General features: G+C 45.2%; 1 protein-coding gene across 1 annotated transcript; it reads left to right on the top strand.

Moving 5' to 3' along the window:
• The first annotated feature begins 1,351 nt into the window (after positions 1 to 1,351).
• LOC149307681 (carbonic anhydrase 6-like) lies at positions 1,352 to 15,032 on the top strand. The gene is made up of 9 exons (XM_089534236.1): positions 1,352 to 1,644; positions 4,868 to 5,047; positions 8,568 to 8,716; positions 9,406 to 9,501; positions 10,192 to 10,258; positions 10,571 to 10,728; positions 11,214 to 11,337; positions 12,858 to 12,962; positions 13,185 to 15,032. The coding sequence occupies exons 1-9, from the start codon at positions 1,566 to 1,568 to the stop codon at positions 13,796 to 13,798; spliced, it is 1,572 nt and encodes a 523-aa protein (XP_089390362.1). The 5' UTR covers positions 1,352 to 1,565; the 3' UTR covers positions 13,799 to 15,032.
• Positions 15,033 to 15,757: the final 725 nt, after the last annotated feature.

Below are 15,757 nucleotides of genomic sequence, written 5' to 3'. Positions count from 1 at the left end.
CTAGGCAACAAAAGCGGCATTGGGTTTGGCTGCTGGCTATTACACAACGCCTCGATGTACAGCGCAGCTGAAAAAGTCAGAGGCGCGGAGCCAAGTGGGGAGTGCTTATCCAGCACCAGGGAATCTAGATTGTTTCCAGGGGGAAAAGTTGTTGTTTTTTTAATCCACTCGCCCCGTATTCCCATCCGCAGCTTGTGGTTACTGAAAAGAGGCCCAGGGTTGTTTGTTTGCCTGTTTGTTGTGCTGATCTTTAAAAATGCAGAATTAATTAAAAGTGCTTTGCTTCATTTTCTGCTGGACGTTATGCAACAAGGAGTCAGGTGCCATGGCTATGAGCGGAAACCCATAAAGTCACTATTTCTCTCTGATCCGCCTACAAACGTCAGGGTTTTGCATGTGGTTTTTGGACTGGACCTTTCAAAAGTCCAGTCTAAGTATGGGGAGTCTCTGGCCCATGGCAACCATGGAGATCTCCCATCCACCTGCAGATCAGATATATGAGGAGCTGTAAAGGTATTTAAACTTTAAATACTTACTATAGAAATGCAGTTTGCAGGTAAGAAAGCTATACTAAGACCTATTTGTCCGATAGGCCATGCCTCCACAGTCCTCTCTGACCATGTTGGTCATGCTCGCTCTGGGATTTGGGAAGCCTGTAGTTCCAAAAGAACACCCCATAGCTCTGCCTCTAAATAATAATAATAATAATAATAATAATAATAATAATAATAATAATAATAATTCTTACCCACCTCTTCACATGGATCAAGGCGAGGAACAAACCCGCTGTTTGGGTGCATACCCCATATGGACAGGCGCACACCATGATGGCGGCCAAGGTATGCAGTAGAGTTGCTGAGCATGTAAATGCTCAGCCCCTGTGCAACACTAGTTTGGGCCCAGTCCAACACAAAGTGCCTAGTCTTGGCTGGCTGGAGTAAATGTCCTCCAGAGGACCTGATCTGAAGGCAAAAGCCCAGTTAGGGGAATGGGAGAGGCCAAGTAGCCCAACAGCCAGTGGTCCCGAATTAAGAGTCCATTGCTGCCCTCCACCATTTGGCTCCGGAGGCAATGGCCTCATTCTGCCCAATGGTAGGACTGGCCCTACTCAGCAAAAGGATCGCAGCCGGTGATTTTGGACCTTAGCTCTGGCGCATTGCCTTCAGAAAAGCATTAACAATTCATGCTTCCAGGATGCCTCCATGCGGCGAAGGTCAGTCCACGTCAGCTCTCCAGAGAGAGAAAAGCGAGCAATGAAAAAAGATACATAGCCTCCGTACCGTTGACCTTGCAGCCTCTTCCTGGCTGGGCTTCGCATTTCGCCCGTCCATTAAAATGCCCACTGGCTTCTCCCAGGTGGGTCATTGAGACAGCATTAGAGTTTCTCATCTGGAGTTAGAAAACAACAAGACCGCAGCAGGTCGCTCTTTGTTATTATTGTTTTGGCCGGGAAGGGGAATTGGAGGGCTGGATTTAGAGTAAATTGGTATTTACTCTTTCCCGGACTGAAAGAAGAAAACAAGACGATTCCCCGACTCGGGTTTGATTTCAGAGACCGGAGCGCCATGAGGACTAGCGGCTGGGTGCTCCATCTGCTCCTTCTGCAACTGGGATCTTCTCATGTCATAGAGTGGACCTACAAAGGTAAGGAATGGACAGGGATTGACAGATATGGGGAGATGGGAATACTATTTCTTGCTTTCAAATACTTACCTCTTCTCTTGTTAACAACCCTGCAAAGTAGCCGATGGAGTTAAGACAGGCTTAGACTTAATGTGAAAGGAAAAGAACAAGGCAAAAAATCTGGGAGAATAAAAACTTTGAGAGAGGTTTTATTTCGTGTTTAACTTTAGTGTATTTTAGCCAACAGATAGCAAAATAACCTAAAGGCTTATCTTGGAAGCTAAACCAAGTCAGTCCTGGAAGGAGAAGTCAGAGACATAGCCATGTTAATCTGGAATATCAATATACAAAGGGATCTTGTGGCACTTTTGAGACTAACTGAAAGAAGCTGGAGCATAAGCTCTCATAGACCTGGTCTACTTTGTAAGATCCAAGGCAGTATCTGCACTGCAGAAATAATCCAGTTTGGCACCACTTGAACTGTAATGGCTCAATATTATGGAATCCGGGGAATTGTAGTTGGTTTTTCGGACTATGTGGCCATGTTCTAGAAGAGTTTATTCCAGACGTCTCACCGGCATCTGCGGCTGGCATCTTCAGAACTATTGGCCTGTTACAGACTGCCAAAATAAAGCTGCTTAGGGTCTCTTTGGAGGTATGCTGTTTAAATTATGCATGCACCCTAAGAATCCGGAAGCTGCACCAAAGCGGCACTCCAGTGCTTAGGAATGGAGTGTGGCTTTGGCGCGACCTCCGGACTCTTAGGACCCATGCATCATTTAAAGAGCATACCTCCAAAGAGACCCGAAGCAGCTTTGTTTTGGCAGTCTGTAACAGGCCATAGTTTTGTGAGACATTTTGCCTTCTCTGTCAGAGAGCTCTGGTGCTCTATGGATGCCGGCCATGAAAGCCTTCGACTTCCCAATACTATTCCTTTTACCTCTAGGGATCTCCAGATCCTCTAGTGCAACTCCATGGTCAACATCTGCCAGAGGTTGACCATAGAATCAGTCTTGGGGTGCTACGGATACCTAGAGAAGTGTTTTCTCTAGGAACTTGTAGGTTCTCCATCACAACTCTATGGTCAACTTCTGGCAGAGTTGCACTGGAAGACCTAAAGATTCCTAGAGATCAAACCATCCAAGCCGCAAAAGTCAAAGCCGCAAATGTGGCGGGCCAATTGCAGTCACATCTATTATTTCTATGGAGGTGGTGTGGTTAAGGGGGATTAAAGGAGAGGAGGAACCACTGTGTCTGACTTCATGCAGTCTGAATTCATCTGGATGGAGACACACAAGATAATTTCAAGGTGGGTATTTTGGTGGAAGGCCTGTACCCATAATTGTACCCCAACAGACACAACAATAATCATCGACAGAGCAAAACAAGAGTTACCTTTGTTGATCTGCCTACATCTGCCTGTAGCCGTAGGTGTAGCTACCAGCGTGCAGCAAAATGTGGTCATTGCTCCCCATAAGTAATCTGTTGTTGTTGTTGTTGTGTGCCTTCAAGTCATTTCTGACTTATGGTGACCTACAGAGTTTTATTTAGTCTTGTGGTACTTTGAGATGGCCTACAGGTTAATCAATAATGATTGATTGATTGATTGATTGATTGACTTACGGTGAACCTATCACAGGGTTTTCTCGGCAAGCTTTTCCGGAAGGGTACGTAGTCAGAGCTTGTAAGCACCTTTGAGACTCATTGAAAGAAAGAAGTCGGCAGCATGAGCATCCAAAAGCATCCGAGGAAGCACACTGAAGTCTAGGAAAGCTCACGCTGCCAACTTCTTTCTTTCAGTGAGTCCCAAAGGTGCTACAAGATCTTTCTACAGACTGATTCCACAGACTAACATGGCTATATCTTTTTCAGAGAGGGTTTGCCATGGCCATCCTCTGAGGCTGAGAGAGTGTGACTTGCCCAAAGTCAACCCCGGTTGCTCTTCTTTGACATCACTGGGCTTGGCTGAGCTTCTGAAGCTATCTATCTATCTATCTATCTATCTATCTATCTATCTATCTACAGAGAGAGAGAGAGAGAGAGAGATGATAATAAACCTCCATGACATCTCTGCAGGTCTGGTCAGGTCAGGAAGGCTTGGTGCTCACACAACCATTTATTGGAAGCATTATAGGGTTGTTCTATAAATGTTCCATCCTCTTTCCGTTCCTCGGTGACCAAAGCATTAAAACCCTGCACCAGCCTTTCTCTTACTCTCTCTTTATTTATTAATTTAGTACTTTAGGGCCAGGCAGAGATCCCAAGGTTGCCTCCGAAGCCTCTCTCTCTCTCTCTCTCTCTGTGCTTGGTTTGCAATCGATACAGAAATCTCTTCTCATTCCTCCCACCTTTGCCAGCTCCCAGCACCATTAGCAGAGAGAGAGTTATCGACCTGGTGGACAAGTCACCTTTTGCCAACGCAAAGAGCGGTTGAGGAGCTGGGGAGCAAAAGAGTCATGTTAGCTTTTTTGCAAAGGAAAAAATAGTTTCTGCAAAAAACAGCAAATAAGAATCCTTCCATAGGCCTCCAAATCTTCCCAAAACACTAGGATCACCGTATTGCAAGGCTTGGGCCTGAGACTAGTTTGCATGGATCACGGAATTTACATAAGGACTGACTTAACATGTTTGTCCCTATTGGGGAGAGCCAGCATGGAGTAGTAGGCTGAGTGCTGGACTATGGCTCTGGAGACCAGGGTTCAAATCTCTGCTCGGCCACGAAATCCACTGGGAATGTCACGTACTCTCAGCTTCAGGGGAAAGCAAACCTTGCCAAGAAAACCCCTTTAGGGTCACCATAAATCGGAAATGACTTCAATGCCCATAACAACCATAAGTAACTATAACTATAATTCCTATAGTGGACCTGCACTAAGATAAAGAAATCTGGGGTTAAAATACATCTACAAATCCAAAGAATATTTAATATACAATACATAATGAGCCCAGAAGTATATTTATTGAACGTAACATCTACTCTTAAAGATGGGAAAAATAATATTGGAGGGTGTTATTGTATTTAATAACATCAGCCAGAATAGCAATAGCTAAAAAAGGGGAAAATGAGGAATCTCCGGCTATAGAAGAATGGATAATTAAAATACAAGAATTAAGAGAAATAGATAGGTTGACATATTTGATTATGGCGAAAAGAAGCTAACAATGGTCAATATTGGACCAGAATTGCTATCCTTGACCGTCTTTTCTTTCTCTTTCTCTTTCTCTCTCTTCCATGGGGCCAAAGGGAAACTGGATGAGACGCACTGGGGAAGACACTTTTCCGACTGCCTGGGCCTGCGCCAGTCTCCCATTGACATTCGGAAGAAGGATGTCCAGTACAGTTCGGAGCTGGAGCAACTGGAATTCAACGGCTTTGAAGGGCCTCTGCAAGGCAGCTTCACTATGACCAACAACGGCCATTCAGGTAAATAGCTATTGGGGTCAAGAGACCCCCCTCTCCCTTCTTTGCTTTATACCATCCCACAACCCTCCAATAATAATAGTATTTATGACTTCGGCACACAAAAAAACACATGCAAGCTGGGGCTCCTGGACACTCTGCTTTTATTCTATCCCTGTTTGATAGTGATAGCAAAGCAGCTTCATTTATATACCGCTTCACACTCATTCATTCATTATTCCATCGCTGTCATTGCTCCGGTCAAGAGGCAAAGAGGGACCAGCCTGTTGTCATTTTTCTTTGCCGATGGAGAAGATAGCTGATGTTTATGGCTAAGGCCCTTGGCCGCAGCCATGCCATCTGCCAGATTAAAATGGGTCTGAGCTAATGACAATGTTAATGGGATCACAGGGGAAAAACCAAAGGCATGCTCAAGAGGACTGGGTTGGGAGAGCGGGAAGGATGCAAACTCCAAAAACCATGCACTCATTAGAAAGAAGTACCACTAATTGGCAGAGAGCATGGCGCAGAAGACCTCTGTGCAAAAACCTCTTAATGAGAGGTTGGGCAGAAACATTGCAGCCAATAACAACAACAACAACAACCAAGCAGTCTGTCTCAAATCAAGCATTATGTTTTCCAGCAATGCAATGAACCTTCCAGTATCTTTTTTTACCCTCCTATGATTGTGCCATGCTGGCATCCCAAACTGGAAAAGTCCCCTGACACCTAGGCTTGGGCATCCCCTCTCTCCTTTTAAAAATGTATTACAAAAGGTCCTCCCCCCCCTTTTTTTTTTTTTTTTAGCCAGCTGGCAGATGAATGGCCCAGGATGCTTGGCTTAATGGTTCCTTAATATGTTAGGAGATGGTCCCCTAATAGCCGGAGATCTCTTAGGATTTTGGTAAGGGGTTTGGAGGAAAGAGTATCCTTCCAGCTGAGAGGACTTTGGTAAGGGGCCACCTCAAGTCCCTACAGTTTCTATAGCATTGAGCCAAGGCAGTTAAAGTGGGGTCAAACTGGATTATTTCCACAGTGCAGATGTAGCCACGGTCCAACACTCAAACCACCATCATAATGGCATAGACTTCATTGAATGTGCCAGCATGGCATGTGCTGATGCCAGAGCAGCCCGGAAAACTGCTTTTAAACAGAGTTGCCAACGCTGAACTAGTTTAGGTGAACTAGTCTGGCCTGGTGTAAGGCAGCATCCCACAGACTATTTGTTTACACAGATATAGACAAATATACATGTGTATTTACACAAAACACACAGTCAGGGCCTTGTGGACTTTGCAAAGCATTTCTCCAAACACCTAATGCAACCTGCCCCAACCTGGTGCCATGCTGATGTATTGGACTACAGATCCCATCACGCCTTTTCCAATACATCAGCATGGCACCAGGTCAGGGCAGGTTGCCTTAGGTGTTTGGAGGAATGCTTTGCAAAGTCCACAAGGACTACAGATCCCATCACGCCTCTTCCAACAAAGAGGTGGAGAAGCCACAGATTTCCCTATAAGCTCCAGCTTTATTTAGCATCCCTATCCTGGCCTGTTTTGGGTTTTCCCATTTTCAAACCTGCTGCGTGCGGCTGTCAAAGCGCATCCCTCACTCCGCACTATGTATTCCTGGATATGATTTCTAGCAACATCGCTGCCACATGCTGGAGGAATGAGCTGATCTATATAATATGGGAGCCATGCTTTTTGTCCTCCTATATTTTTAATGTCTCATGCCAAAAAATGCAAACAGCTCCTACATTCCCTATTGTGTGCATGTTGCTGACTGTTCCTCCCCAGTTTGGGGGAAATCAGCATAAAATTAGCAGAACAGAATCAAAAAAATGGAACAAAAGAGAGGAAGAAAAAGAAACAGATGACAAAGCGGGGAGTTCAAATGAACCGGATCAGGAGAGACGGTTCGTTCAATTAAAAACAACAACAACAACAACAACAACAACAAGATAGAAATAAAAGGAGGTAAACACTGTAAATGGGATTCAGCTGAAAATGTAAAACATAGAAGTAAACTCCAAACAGGTGCTCAAAATAAGTTGCGGAGCTGATATTATAAACCACTATTGCAGACAGCAGCATGGCTCTTTGGTTTGAACATGACTAGGATTCAGAAGACCAGGGTTCAAATCCTGGCTTAGGCAAGTAAACTCATTTAGTGGCCTTGGACAAGTCACACTCTCTCAGCCTCATTGGACAGCAATGGCAAACTTCTGCACCAATCTTGCCAAGAAGACCCCATGATAAGTTTGCTTCAGGGTCGCCATAAGTCAGAAGCAACTTTGAAGGCACACAACTACAAACCACATGCACCAGGATTAAAAGTGTTCCTGAATGTTTGCTCTTTCTGGACAGCTGGAAACCAGGAATCCATGCAAATCTACTGCAAATCACATCTGCAAGCAGATCCTCCACCTTTTCTCCATCACAGCTGGAGGTTCAACCTCCCTGACCCTTTGCAATCCAACAATCCCTTTGCAATTCAATATCCTTTCGGGTTCCCCCCTTTCCCTGCCTCAACCACTTTTCCCCTCTTTGTTTTGTGGACTTCAAAGCGATGGGTGGAAAGAGTCAACAAGACGCAACTTGGGTTACGAAACAATGGCTCCTTGTGTAATTACACAACGAAATTGCACGAAAATAACGGTGTATTCCTCCAGGCCTGTTTTGGCCTGTTTTGGCTTGGCGTGTTTTTGTTGTGCGTGGGTTTTATTCCTGAAAGGTATGACCTGCAAAGAAATATCTGCTCAATAGAGAGCTTTTAGACCTGTTGGGTCTAAAACCGGGAAAGGAATGGGAGATTTTAAGGGACTCCTTGCAAAGGAATGGCACATCCTTGGCACAACTTGGCAGAGTGCTTTCTAGTGACATGGTTTTGCTCCCCCCCCCCCTTTTCTAGCTCTCCAGCTTCTGAAATAATGGCTGCATTTGCAAGTTGCTAATAAAAGAGTAACACCCAGCTGCTATTTGCCTCAAAAGGAAAAGTTATTTCTCTTACGTCTCTATAAAACCTTCACGCAGTGCAGAAGCATCAGGGGTTGCAGTCTCACAGGCTCAGCGCAGGCCTTTTCTTGACGTTTTTGCAAACTCATAGGCTAAACACAGACCTTTTCCAGGCCTTAGTTAAATGCTCACCCCACTCCTGTCTCTGTTTGAGATCCTATGATGTCATGGAGATCCTATGATGTCATGGAGATCCTATGATGTCATGGAGATGCTATAATGTCCCCGGAAATTGGCAATGCTGATTATTATAAACATGAGTCTGCCCACATTTTAAAATCTTTGGAAGAAGCCCTCTTTTCAGTCCCTACAATCTCACAGTGGGGTGGAAAACAAGGCAGGGCCTTTTTAGTGGTTGGCCCCAGGCTCTGGGATTATACGCTTATTGGTCTTCCTTTAGCAAGGGAAAACCTTTTTAAAAATTCAGACAGTCTTTTTGGGAGCAGCGTGTCTTTCAAAGGAAAGGGTTCTTGCAGCTGCGTTTTCTGCATGGCATGACCTCCTGTTTCCATTCTGCCTTCCAGTTCAGATCAGCCTGCCTTCAGGCATGACCATCACCAAAGGGCTTCCCACCATCTTCACTGCTGTCCAGTTCCACCTTCACTGGGGAGGCATGGACCTCGAGGCCAGCGGCTCCGAACACACCGTGGACGGCATGCGCTACATTGCAGAGGTACGCCACCGGTAGAGGCTCTTCTGCCTTTGGAAGAATCAATGGGGTGGAAGAGAGAGTCGAAGGCTTTCATGGTGGGCATCCATAGTTTTTTGTGGGGGTTTGGGGCTATGTGGCCATGTTCTGGAAGAGTTTATTCCTGACGTTTTGCCAGCATCTTCAGAAAAACATGGAGGAGGATACAGTACATACATTATTGACCCATGGATAAGTCAAGTCAGGTTTTTGGGTTCAATGTTTTGACCTAAATTTCTAGACTTATACCAGGTCTGTTCATCTTTGTTCATCTCCAGAGGTTCCCAAACTTTGGTCTTCAAGTGTTTTAGACTACAACTCCCCGAAGCCCCAGCCAAGCTTGGTCAGCAGTCAGAAATTCTGGGAACCGAAGTCCAAAACATCTGGAGAAACAAAGTTTGGGAACCACTGATGGAGCCCAATGGCTCCCAAACTCTCCCAGATGTTTTTCACTTCAGCTCCAAGACTATTGGCCAAGTCAACTAGGGCTTTTGGGAGCTGAAATCCAAAACGTATAGAGGACTAAAGTTTGGGCATCACTAGCCCAAGATTGTTTTGGGAACAAAGGGATGTTTCTTTTGGCGTTTTCACTTGAGATACTGGGACTGCCTCTGCAAAAGAGGGGCCTCTACCAGTTTCCCAACATTTAATCCCTCCTTCCTCTTTCTTTACAGCTTCATATTGTCTTTTACAATTCAGACGCTTATTCCAATTTTCATGAAGCAAAAGATAAACCAAATGGACTGGCTGTACTAGCTTTTCTGTATGTGGTAAGTCTCTGCTCTGAACCAGACTGGATCTCTTTGGGGTTGAAATGTCCCTCTGCCTGGAACCATATCTTGGAAAGGTTATTTTGTCTCCCAGCATCCCCAGTATGGCCAGTTGCGGTTGGTTCCAAGGGTTTGCATTCCTTCTGGGGAAGGCAATGCCAAACCTCCTCTGAACCAATCTTACCAAGAAAACCCCATTATAGGTTCACCTTAGAGTCGCCATAAGTTGGACATGACTTGAAGGCACACAACAACAGCAAAAGTTGAACATGAGTCGAAGGCAACAACAAGTGAAGTAGACACTAGAGGGCAACCTGCCACTGTTCAGTTATTGTGGCTTCAGTGTGTCCTTAGATTTAATCGTCTTAAATGCAATTTTCTATCTATGTCTGTTAATCAGGCATTTTATTCAGGGACCTGGCTTAATAAAAAAATTAAATATCTATCTATCTATCTATCTATCTATCTATCTATCGGTTGTGAAGAAGAAGAAAATTAAATGCAATTTTCCAGGGTGAGATGAGCTGAAATATGAGCAAAATATGTAGTGGGTTTTTTGGTGGCGAAATGAAAGAGTAAAACTAACCAGAAAACAAGGCGAAGGCAGAGGGTTTATGAATGAGAATGTGCCCATATTGGCTTCGTCCTCTGATTTCAAATTCACTTTGGTTTTCCTTTTCTTTTTTGTAGGAGAGCAATTTAGAAAATACCTACTACAGCGATTTCATCGCTCACTTGGCCAAAATCAAGTTTGCAGGTACGTTTGCGGCATCGATCTCACGCCTTGCTGGAACAACTTTTGGCTAGGCCAGATGAGGTCATTTATTTTATATTAATTAATTAATTAATTTAAAATTAAGGGCTTAAAAATAAGTAACAATTGTAGTGGTGTCATACCGGGTTATTTCTGCAGAGCGGGTGTCTGTGATATGGAAATAATATTGCTAGTCCAACTGTCTTAATTGTCGCAGGCACTTAGAAGATAAAACATATTTCATGTGCTTTGGAAAATACCATAATTCTATCATTCTGGAGTGTTAATTTCTCTCTGCCTCTGTCCTTTTTTTAGGGCAGTCAACCACACTCAACACTCTCGACATCATGACAATGCTGCCGGAAAACCTTTCCAATTACTACAGGTACCAGGGCTCCTTGACTACACCTCCGTGCACAGAAAATGTCCTTTGGACGTTGTTTGACTCGCCTATAAAGCTCTCCCATGCACAGGTAAGCGGGTTCGTCTTGGTCCTTCTGGAGGCCACAGCATCTGCAGAGACGTAGCCAGGATTTTGGGAAGTGGGGGGGGGGGGGGTCCAGACTAAGTGCCACCATTATAATGGGGCTTGGGCATGGCGGCACAGCGGCATGCACCATTCATTGTATCTAACGGAAGGGGGGGTCTGTACCCCATGGACCCCCTCCTTGGTTACATCCCTGGCATCTGGTTGTTGTGGCCTCCTTCTAGGGCAAAAATGGGCAGCATTTAGCCACCCGTCCATCTGCATAGCCCCCCAGTCTGCAGCAACTAGTGAGAACAATGGCAGAAGAGAAGAGAGAAACTGGTACATTTGAAAAGCAGCTGGAAAAGTGGGAAGGCAGAGGATTAATCAGGACTATCCTTGTCAAATCGCGACAGCTGCAAGGGATGCACTCCAACCCTCGTCATAGTGATGTGCTTGAATGTATCTGTATGCTTTTTTGCTTGCTTTTAGGTCAGGCTGCTGGAGAATGCCTTACTGGACTGGGAGAACAACACCTTGAGGAACGACTACCGCCATGCCCAGCCCCTCAATGGCAGGGAGGTCTTAGCATCCTTCATATCCAAGCCAACCGCAGGTAGGATTTGGTGGCTTAGGAGGCCAATGAGAAGCAACGCCGTGAAAAAGAATGGTACCTTTGAATTCAGACAGGACACCTGGGAGCCACTAGATTAGTCTCTCTCTGTGGAGTTTATCACACTGGGGCTCATTTCAACATTAAAGGGAGATTAAAGCGCATTTAAAGCATCCTGCAAATGAAGTGGAGATGGCGAGCAATTGCACCAATAATTATCACACGCAATCGTGCAAGTAAAGTGATATCGGAAATGCATTGTCACTGAAAGTCCAGAAAGTAAAAAGATGCGCGTTAAAGCTTCTTTGTGACCACTTTAATGGCGGGTTTTGTGTGATGCCGTGTGAAATCGTTTTGTGTAATGACGCAATTTTACCGGGACATTCACGGGCTAAATTCCCAATCTCCTTTGTGTGATAAACCGTACAGTCTCCACATGTCCCAGAAAGTGTAACACAAGACCTGGCAGAATCGAGGGCCTGCCAACGAATGCCTGCCAGTTCGCCCAGGGCTTAGATTCCTGGCACAGAATCTGAGAGTAGGAGGGTTGGGCATGGTAAAGTCAGTTCAGATGCTGAAACAACTTTATTTCCCTGAACCTAGGTCCCCCTCCATTCCTGCTGAACTGGAGGGGACCCTTTCACACCTGGAGATGACCCACAAGGACCAAAGACCTAGGGCCAGACCCTGAGATTCAGCAACCCTATCGCAAACAGTTAGCCCTAGTTTTCCCTTTCCTGCAGCCATGAGGATGACCTCTAGAGAAGTCGGTCACAAGCAGGGGGTATTTCCATCCTCAGAATGACAGTAACAGGAGGCCATGGAAAACTGGAACGTTTTCAGAAAGAGGCATGGTTAGTAGTCATGGAAAGAAGGCCCCTGAAAGAGACCTGAGAGGCTCAAGGTATTCCATGTATCCAAGAAGCATGCAAAGCTTCCAGTGCTCCATGCTGCAGAGAGCAAGGGCAGGAGAGGCAGGGCTGAGTCCGAGTCAAGCCTTCAACTCTAGGAATTGCTGAAATTCAATCCAAGTAGCCCCCATCAATATGATTCTGATCCAGTCTAGAGTTTGGAAACTCCCAGTATCTGCCAGTCAGCATTAGTGAGTCTGGGATTTGTGAGCCCAAAAAGTAACGTTGCAAGCTCTTGATCTAGCTATATCATCCATACTCCTCATGGCATGGAAATCGCACTCTTATCTCCAATCGGCACCTTTTAGTCTGGTTTTATATTTTAGCATGAGCTAAATACAGGGCGATTCAAATAGAGTGGTCCTAAAGAAAAACTGTTCTTATTGGGTTTTGCGCAATTCTTTTTGAATCACAATTTCACACAAAGGTGCAATTTCCATACGTAGCTATTGGGGAGGAGGCAAAATGAAGAATTCAGGCCCTCGGAAATGAAATGTCCATTTTGTTTGGTGAGAGCGAACCAAGACAAGAATGCAACTGGTTATTTTTTTTTAATTGTATTTAATATTCTTAAAATTAATATTCTTAATATTATTGTTAACTCTTGCCCAGCTGTAGAAATGTGTCACCCCGAGACCTTCACCCAAAAACTTGATGAAATACAGGCCCATCTCCAAGAAATGAAGAAGTACCTTATGGATGCCATGGAGAAACCAGGTAAGAATGAGCCGTACCCGTGGCTTTTGTTAACCAACGAACACCCCTTTGTGCTGGGCTCATGATGGGAAGTAAAATCCATATCTGGAAGAATCTCTCTTGGGTCAGGCCTGATGTAAAAGAAGGGAAGGGGGTTATCATTCCATGGGGATAAGACCACTTAAGTGATTTGGGTTGGCGTTTCCAAGTGTCCTTTCAAGGGCTCTCTGGTTGTTGTTCCAGGTCGCAAGCCAGGCAACTTCCAGGCTTTTTACTTTGATGACGACAACGTGGAGAGCCACGTCGAGATCCGCCCCTTGCGGCCGATGGCCCTCCAAGCCTTCACCCTCTGCTTCTGGAGCCAGAACCTGATCCAAGGGAAGCAAACCGTCTTCTTCTATTCCACCCCGGAAAGGGACAACGAGTTGGTGGTCACGGTGGGCGTGGAAGTGGGCGTATGGATTGGAGGGCACTTTGTGCAGTTCGAGCTCCACCGCAAGTCGGAAGAGTGGGCCCACTTTTGCGTCACTTGGGCCTCCAACTCGGGCGCAATCAACATCTGGATCAACGGAGAGGTGGGCACGACCAAGCACATGCAAAGGAGGTACACTATTCAGAGCGACGGGACGCTCATCCTCGGCAAGTACAAGAACGCCATGCTGAACGTCTTTGCCAACGCGTTCTCCGGGTGGCTGAGCCATGTCAACCTTTGGGGCCACCTTCTTGGGCAACAAGAAATCCAGGACCTCATGCTTTGCAAGCAAGAGGATCTGAAGGGGGAGATCATCGCTTGGGGGGAAACACCCATGAGCTTATTTGGAGGAGTGGTAGTGGATGCTGATACCGCTTGCAGGTGATGCCCTTTGGAAAGCAAGCAACCGGCGAGGTGGAAACGTCGGAAAGACGGAGAGAGTGAGAGAGCAAACGCTGATTGTTACACAATTGTGATCTTAATTTTTATTCATGTTATGCATGTCGCAGGCTGCATCTCTGTCCTCTCTGAACGTGCTTCTTCATCGCCTCATGTCTGAAACAAAGCCCTTAAGGTGGAGTTTACAGAGGCATCAAACTACAGGGAAAACTCACCGTAAGGCGAGGGGCTATAATTCTTCCATATGTATTGGTTTGCTTTCTGGTAGTGGAATGAAAATATTTTGCTAAGAAAATGCAGAAGCTGGTCTATTGCAGAGTTGTCTCATGTGAGATGTAAATATAACATCATCTGCTAATGTAACTTCATCTGTTTACTTTCCCGAAAGGGAACATGGACTGGAAGGTCTCCCTCCGCTATCAAAGCGGCGATAAGAAAATGGACGAGAACCGAGAAAGCCGTTAGATTAGCTGGCCTGACTAACATGTCGCTTTCTTTCTGCTAGCCTCACATGGATCACTGGTTGTCCTTTTCCCTTGCCTTTCTATATCTCTGTGTGCCTCCCAAGCCCTTGCCATGGCCAAATACTTCTCTATAATCCCAGCTTCGCAATGGTCCTGCATTATAAATCCTAGCACTCATCTAATCATGTATCTTTGAGGAATAGGTTGGGCTTTCAGATATGCATATATGCGGTACATGCCACGAATCTACAATTAGGACTCCTGATGTACGTTGGCACATATTTGCAAAGTAAGTCGCTTCTTGTTTGCGCACGATTGTTGTCTGTGCATGCTAGTTTGGAAACATGTGGCGAAAACCTTACGACGCACAGGCTTCCTTATATACACATGAGAAAGAACGATTTCCCCCTAGAGATTAGCAAGGACTACGATTCCCAAAAACAGCATCTTGGGGCAAGTCATTCATCATGCATCCTCCATTTTTGCTTTCTGCATTTCAGTCACAGAGGTCTATACCCCTTCAAGTCCTTGTTGGCTATATTTCCTTAGTTCGGTTTAGTTTTTAAACAAAGACAGTGCAAGTTTTTCTTTAAACTCTTTGAGAAACTCTTTAGGGGTTTAAATGACATTAAGCCTTGGTGGGAAAAGTGGAGAGGACTGAACCAACAGTGACTGTGTAGCTCTTCTTGCAATGTGACTTATACAGCGCAGCCATATTATAACTAACTAATAAATAATAAGATAATAAAATAATAAACCGGGCTCGTTGTTACTGAGATTTAGCAACGCCGTCACTTTGCTGGGCATGCATTGGAGTACATTGGACAGAATGAAAGTGCACTGACGAATATCTTGTAGATGCAAACTGGTGGCAGGCATTAGGTGAGATCTTGGATTGCAAAGCTGGAGTGCAAACCTCCATCAGGTGTAACTAAGCACCCCTTATTTCTCTTGCTATCTCGGTGGTATCTGGTGGCCCTTGAGGTCCCTTCCAACTCGATGACTGAAAATACAGCAATGCTTAATGCCTACATTTGTGATGGTCATATGCAGCCAGCATTAGAGTGGCCTGAGTTCTGCAATGCAGTTTGATACCACTTTACGTGCTATAGCTCCATCATATGGAAGAATCCTGGCGTTTGTAGTTTTGCAAGGTCTTTAGCCTTCTCCGCCAAAGAGTGTTGGTGCCTCACAAAACTACACAATCCCAGGTTTCTGTGAGACGGAACCAAAGTGGAGTCAAACTACATTATTTCTACCATGTAGATGCATGCACCTTTGGTACCAAAATTCTGTTGTTGTTTGCTTTTTGTGGGTGTTTTGGGGCTCTGTGGCCATGTTCTAGAAGAGTTTATTCCTGACGTTTCGGCAGCATCTGTGGCTGGCATCTTCAGAGAATGCTGGCATGGAAGAGAGTTGGGTATATATAGTATATACTGTGGCCTTACCATCAACAACAGAACAATACACAGATTAACATG

The sequence above is a fragment of the Sceloporus occidentalis genome, unplaced genomic scaffold (genome assembly GCF_023333645.1).
Source record: "Sceloporus occidentalis isolate IW3139 unplaced genomic scaffold, rSceOcc1.0.p SCAF_8, whole genome shotgun sequence".
Classification (NCBI taxonomy): Eukaryota; Metazoa; Chordata; class Lepidosauria; order Squamata; family Phrynosomatidae; genus Sceloporus; species Sceloporus occidentalis.
The sequence above is the reverse complement of the archived record's forward strand: the minus strand, read 5'-3'. Positions and strand labels throughout refer to the sequence as shown.